General features: G+C 40.1%; 1 protein-coding gene across 1 annotated transcript in view; it reads left to right on the plus strand.

Annotated features, from left to right (window-relative positions):
• Positions 1-1,366: 1,366 nt before the first annotated feature.
• LOC104619064 (STE20/SPS1-related proline-alanine-rich protein kinase) overlaps positions 1,367-6,950 on the plus strand; it is a gene marked incomplete at its 3' end in the record, with an annotated part of 17,113 nt that continues 11,529 nt past the window's right edge. The window contains exons 1-2 of the mRNA XM_010284834.1: positions 1,367-1,504; positions 6,531-6,639. Coding sequence (XP_010283136.1) covers positions 1,367-1,504; positions 6,531-6,639 — 247 coding nt within the window. The remainder of the gene's footprint in view (positions 1,505-6,530; positions 6,640-6,950) is intronic.

Below are 6,950 nucleotides of genomic sequence, written 5' to 3' on the forward strand. Positions count from 1 at the left end.
GCTCAGAATTTTGTAATGAAATTCATACACTGAGTTAAAAAGCTTTGTGATTTGAGTGAAAACGTCATATGAACAAACTACATGAAAATAGCTAAGCAAATAGCAATTAAAAGATGGACAATAACTTTCAGTCATGAGGTATTGTCGGTGCCGTTTTCAGATGTGCAGAGGGAAAAGCTCTCAATTGTTCTTAAGTCGGCTGGTAACTGAATCCATGTTTGTAGAGCTTGACAGCAAAAGGCTTTTTGTTCACCCTTTGTATTCATCTAGGACATGCCAATTACTGAGCATAAATAGAACATAGTGTATGAGCAGGCCAGTGTAACATGTTGCTTGATTTGTGACTCACCAGAAATCCATAATTTCTATTAAAATATTCAGAATTACAGGGAGAAGCTACTCATCGGGGGATTTTAGATTTCTGCATGAATGAGCATGATGTAATTACTTTGAGGAAGCACACACTGCTGTATTTGATGTGGCAGCAAGATGTGCAACCCGGGCAAAACTCTTTCGAATATTACTTGCAATCATTTCATTAATTTAGTGAGGCAATACTGACTGGGGCAAAGCCAGTAGGTGCTTGATAAAAAAAGCAACAAGACCTTTTATTCACTAAAGAAAATAATTCTAATGCTTTCCCAAAAATTTCTTCAATTCTACCAAGCTTTGTTATCAGTGTAGCTTTATGACCGTAGGTGATTTGCATGTCAAGTAAGCATGACTCTCTCAGCTGGGCCATTCAGCAACGTGTATCTACTTATTTTTGGTGTGATATGTGTGCCTCCTGCGCTCTTTACAAGAATCGGCATGCTTTTTGTAGGAAGTTACCCTAATCATGATGAATGAGCAGGAACACAGGTGAAACTGTAGAAGATTTGGCATGTGCAATTTTACTGATATTTTTCCGTTCATTGCATACTGGGAACAAAAATCTGGTTAAACAGGGACTGACTTGAAAGAACAGAAGGAAAGAACTTTTAATAAAGCACACACTCCCTGCCCACCCGTGTAATGTCTTAAATCGTGTTAATTGTGCAAGTAATGTTCTTGATGAAAACAGATGTGCCCAAAGACAAAAGTGTAATGGTTCCCAAATGATACGACATGCATTGTGGTGGTGGGTGGAGGTGTGATAAATGAGCACATCATTTTAAGTTGTTGGCTTGGGAATTTTTTGTGAAGTATGGAACAGAAACTTTGAGGTTTTTCTTTTCCATTTGAGAAGTGTGCAAGCTGCCTTGCTAATGGAAAGGTATGCATGTGGGGAAAGCACTGAAAAAGGATAAACAGCAGATTTTAAGTTCTTCCTCAGTGTGGGATTCTTACGTTGGTCACTGGTTTGAACTCCTGTTATATTAAGACCATGTTCCTTTTCTGCCCTTTTTCAGGAAGTGGTGCTACAGCAGTTGTCCAGGCAGCACTATGCAAACCCAGGCAAGAACGCGTAGCAATAAAGAGGATCAACTTAGAAAAATGCCAAACCAGTATGGATGAATTACTTGTAAGTAAATCAGAGGGGAACATGTTACATGGAGACTCTCTTCTGTTTTGATTTTGTTTTTTTTGCTTGTTCCATGGGAGAGGGTAGAATTTTATGCAGAACTATTGTTGTATAATGAGAAAAGGATCTGAAAGAAGTATGCCCTTCCCCTAAAAATATATTTTACTAGTATATTTTTTTACTAATATTTTCTAATGCCACAAAAACATGAAGTGCAAATTGGAATCTCAGGTAACCAACTATTGAGAACTTGGTTTCTGGAGACTTGATTTTCAAGAAGTTACTGTCTGGTTGTCTGCGTTTTCTTAACATCGAGGAAAGACACACTTTCTGTTGGTTAAACACTGATTTAAAATATAAAGGTAAAATTTAGTAGGTCTCCTTCAAATGTCTAAAGTACCAAAACATCAAAAACTAGTTGTTGGATCATTATGTAATGATAACTTTTGAGGGGAAATGTAGGAATAGCTACACTGCCATCTACACAAGGAAACTCTTATTAAAACTAATAACATGCGTTTACCGGATCGGCCATAACAAGCCATTTGAGGAATGCTGTTTGTGTCACTGGTCAGAGGAGGAAGGGACCTGTAAGAGGCCCTTGGTAAAAGGGACTGCAAGAGTTCTTCCACTGCGCTGGTTATGGCAATCCAGACAAAGTCACAAAGAACTGTTAATAAATGAAACCTTTTGCTTTCTGATGCTCCTAGTAAGGTGCTTATAAAACTAATGCATATTTATATATAGGCAGCATAACAAGAGTTGAAGGATGCAAAACCATTCTAAAAGTGAGAACACTCTCTTCTGTTCCACAGGTTATACTACTGCCTAGAGACTGTGGGCTTTTTCTAATGCAGAAATTCCTGCCTCTGAAGGAAATGATCTCCTCAGCAGGGAATTGCCAGTGCAAAAGATATCTTGAATTTGATACAGAGGGTATGGTCCATCCAGTTTCTTCAGAGAAAATGGCTTGTTTACAGTGGAGGACCCAAAATGCTCTTCCCCTGGTGATTGATGGCATTTGCCTTCACTTTATGTAACAGCTTTTATGGGACATTGTTGTGGTTTTTAAAAGAAGATTGTGGTAGTGGAAGCTACCTCTGAGGTAGTGAGACTTCTGTCAACTAAAAACTCAAAAGATAAATTCTGAACTTTGTTTAGAAAGAGAACAGATCAAGGTGAGATGCTGTGCATGATGTAGTAACATCTACAGTCCATAAAGAACATTTCTGTAAAATGAGAAATACTAATCATTGTAATATAAAATGGTCAAAATGTGATCTTTTATGATTAGAATTTGAAGTAATAATGGGAATTAAAAATTAAAAAATTACAACAAATAAACCCAGAAAAAACTGCCCAAAACCTGCAGGAGATATCCAGGTGGTCTAGAGAAATGACTGTAGTTAGTTACCAGCTTGTACAAAGTTACCTTAGCAAGTGCTTGAATATCTTTACTGCTGACATGTCTCCACTGTCTGCCAAATGAGGCAACAGGTCTCGAATTTTTGGTCCCATATTGCTTTCTTGTGGTACAAAGACAACTGTCCATACCATATTTTTTATTTTTTAACACAAGTCAATTTCTGCTTTTCTGTGTTCAGATTTTGTTTCTTTTATTTGCTAATCTGTTTTGATCTGAACATAAATTCTGGCTTTCTGAGTTCCTAGTTGGGAGGGTGAAAAAAAAAAAGGGGGGATTCCTTTTATTTTTATGTGTGCATACACATAGATAATTAATATTTTTTTTTTCTGTGAGGGGAAGTATACTTACTCTGACTCAGTTCTAATAGATTTTAAAATTTTGTTTAAAAAATAGAGATGTTTTTCTGGAAAAGGGCATCATTGACCTTCAAAACTCTTGTTACAACTGTACTGACATTTTTATTTCAGTTGGTAATACTTAGAATGCTTTTGCTTTTTGTTAACACTGTTTTTGAGTCTGCTCAGTTTTCAATCACTTATTTTTCTGATCAAACAGTTTCCATTGGCACAGGGATGTTCTAAAACTCTGCCCTCTGAACATACTGTTTTGTAAAATCCTGCTGCTGAGTGCCTACGGATGGTGTGCGAAGGCACCCCTTACAAATTCTCAGCTGTGTGTCCTTCAGAGAAGTGGAAAATACAGCAAGCCTGTTGTGCCCACGTAAGCAGACTTAGGATTTGGGCCAGTGTCAATTAAAATAGAAAGGCAGTGGGGGAGGGAGTTTAAATAATACTAAGGTTACACAAACTGCCAAACTCCTGAAATTCAATACTCTGTTTCCTGCAATGTCCTGTGTTCTCACTATTGTAAGCTAAATGTAACTTAACCCCACAAGCCAAGGAAAAAGTTCCTGTCCTTAGTATTGTCCTGACTGGGTATCTTCCCCCATTCCCTTAACTCCAGTTTTTTAAAACAAACGAAAACTCAACACTTATAAAACAAAGAATATTCTATAGAATGGCTTATTTGATTGAATAGATTTTCTAAACTGTTTGCATTTCTGCCCTGGATAGCCCTTTGGGACAGCCTCGTGTGTTATGCCCAACCCCTCAAACAGCCGTAGCCGGGGTGTCCGTGGAGGAGGCCCCGGGGAAGCACCCACAGAGCTGCGGCACCTGCCTGGTCACTGGGAGCTGGACCCGGCCCTGTGGGCTGCAGCTAAGCTCCGAAAGGAGCCGCCTCGCAGTTGCTTATTAACTGTCACCCACCTGCCCTTAGGCCAACACGTTTTTGTGCGGCTGCTCAGTGAAACTTGGTCAGGAATAACCTGGCTGAAAAGAAGTTAGCTTTTAACCTGGACACATTTCCTGATGCAGTGCACAAACACTTGTGCTAGCACAAAGGAGGGAGAAGCAGAGGGGTGAGGGAGAGACTTTAAGTGCTCTGACGTCTTTGGAGCTGTCTAAAGTGACATGAATCTGAAGAACGCTCTGGGGCATTCACCTGGACGTCCTGCTGCGAGCTTTTCCTCTGACAGTGTATTTTAAGTGAATGCTTTTCTCTCTCACCTGTGCATATCATGGGCCTCAGCCAAATAAGTGGAGTTTGTGGAGGCTTACCACTCTGTGTGTGATAGGGGCTCTTGAGAACTGCAAGTCTGAAATTAATATGTTCCTGACTAAAGTATAATCCCTTATCTCTCATGGGGTGCTTTCTGTTTGTTTATTTTTGTTTTGCAAATACTCTCTTTGGAAAGAAAAAGTCACCAAAGCTGAGATACAAGGTGTCTTTGGCTACGGTTACTCTGATGGCTCAATTTTTGCCGACAAGTTGATGCAGGCAGATGAAGCACTTTTCAGGTAAAGGTAGTGAAGCTTGCCACGGTCAGTTAGTTATATTTCTGCACTATTAATGTGTGAGTAAAATCGATGAGGTGTATTTTTTCCCAGTAGTGGCAGGTAGACTTTTTGAGCCAGGAAAAGCATAGGAAAACAACAAAACAATGTAAGAAATGAAATAGTAATAGAGAGTGGGAGAATTCCAGTTAAGATTTGGTATAGACAGCTGAATTATGAACCTGAGGCAGTAATGTGACTTGTGTTTAAGCTGACATGTCTTCTGGGAAAGGGAAATATGCCCCATGTATCTTTCTTCTGTTTTCTACCTACTGTCTCCTAGCCGGAGGGGGGAACTAATTTGCGAGTTGCTCAGTTACTCAGGTGCATTGCATGACTATCCAGGCATTCATCCTTCTGTAGTTCAGAGCTCAGAAGTTGTCTAGGGAGGTGGACTTTTGATAACAGGACTAGCTGAAATGTGTGTCAAACTACAGCCTGACTTAACAGTGACCAACAGGCATCACAAGATTAAATCAGTCTTTAATACATGTCATTAACTTTATATTTGAAAGTGGCTGTGATCTCGAGTGCATTGCAAATAACAACAACGACAAATAAAACCCTCTTTCAAACACTTGCTGAATTGAGGTTGAAAGTTGAAAAAGTTGAAAATGGCATCTGTGGCAGCTTTAATCAATGTAATGGGGACTGCTATAGTGCCTGCCTTGTGCTGGTGCTGGTGAGTCAGCATGTAGCACAGGTCCATCAGAAAGCGGTTGCTGTTCAGGGAGGCAGTGGAAGTGGAAGTTTGGTTTTTAGCTGATTTGGCTCCCTGACTGACTCACCTTCCATGACCATGTCCTCCAGCACCAGGGACGGATCAGCGCTGTGTGGCTGGAGGTGGAGAGGGACAAGTAGGGTTGTTGGCGCTTTAGTTGGTGTGAGGCCAAACCCTCTAGTACAAAGGAGGCCTAAAAGCTCCTACATAAATAATTGTCAGGATAGTGAGAGCTGCCAGAAAGGTGTTACAGAACAATTATTTGAAAGAGTGAATAGAAAAAGGGCTCTGCTTGAAATAACAGATACAAGGCAGTCATTCTTAATGTGTACAGCTGTGGCGTGTCATAGATGGTGTTACTTGGTAGTGCCAATGTTGTGCATCTGTTGGTGACTCTGTGCTCCTCTAGTCAATTGTTTCCACTGACTTTTGGTCTGTAACATTGCTTTTTCCTCTTGCACTTCTGTTAGATTATGTGGCTCTGGTGTCCACCTGTCCACCCCACAGTAGCTGAGCCAGTGGTGTGATGTTCTTTGTCTGACAGGTTCCTTCCTCCTTTCCCACCTGTTCCCAATCTACTCTTTTTATATATCCCTTTTGAACAGAAGAGGCAGTAGGTTTTGATCTTCCCTTGCGTTTTGTTGTTCAGCCTGTACCCACACCTTCAGCTCTTGGAGGCTGCTCATTCTTCGTTGCTCAGTCTGAATCTGTAACTTTTAAGAGTAAATTCTTCACTGCTCTCAGAAGGGAATTGGTGTAGTTATGCCTGTATCTCCTGGCCAAACCTCCTTCGTGTTCATTGCAATAATGTTTTGTCTTGCATGCAGATGTATAGGTAAATTGAAATGTTTGGGTGCCTTGATGCATATTCTGTGCATACTTCAATTCTGTTACAGTATTTAGCTTTGGAGATTAAGCTGTCTCTCTCTACAAGCAGAACTGATACCTGGCTCTGTGTTATGTTGGGCTTTGTATTTCTTACAGAAAGAAATTCAAGCAATGAGTCAATGCAATCACCCCAATGTGGTGACCTATTACACATCTTTTGTGGTGAAGGATGAACTTTGGCTGGTTATGAAGCTGTTAAGTGGGGGTAAGTGACTAGTTTTACTTGTTTAGCTGCAATCAATGAGATTGTATGATTTTTTTTTTTCGACCGTACCTTCTTTGAGTTAATTGAACTAAACCAAGTAAGGAGGGGGGTGAGATCCCCATCCTACATAGGGGGACATACACCTTGAGACACAGGTGTATTATACCAGGAGTGTGCAAGCTTAAAAAGTTTGTATATGTATAATGATAGTACAGGCTAAGAATTACTGAGATACATTCTGTTGATCTAACTACTGTAATTTTTTTATTCTGTATCAATATATTAAAATTCCCTACTAAGGCTGTGTAGGG

The sequence above is a fragment of the Phaethon lepturus genome, unplaced genomic scaffold (assembly GCF_000687285.1).
Source record: "Phaethon lepturus isolate BGI_N335 unplaced genomic scaffold, ASM68728v1 scaffold3664, whole genome shotgun sequence".
Lineage (NCBI taxonomy): Eukaryota > Metazoa > Chordata > Aves > Phaethontiformes > Phaethontidae > Phaethon > Phaethon lepturus.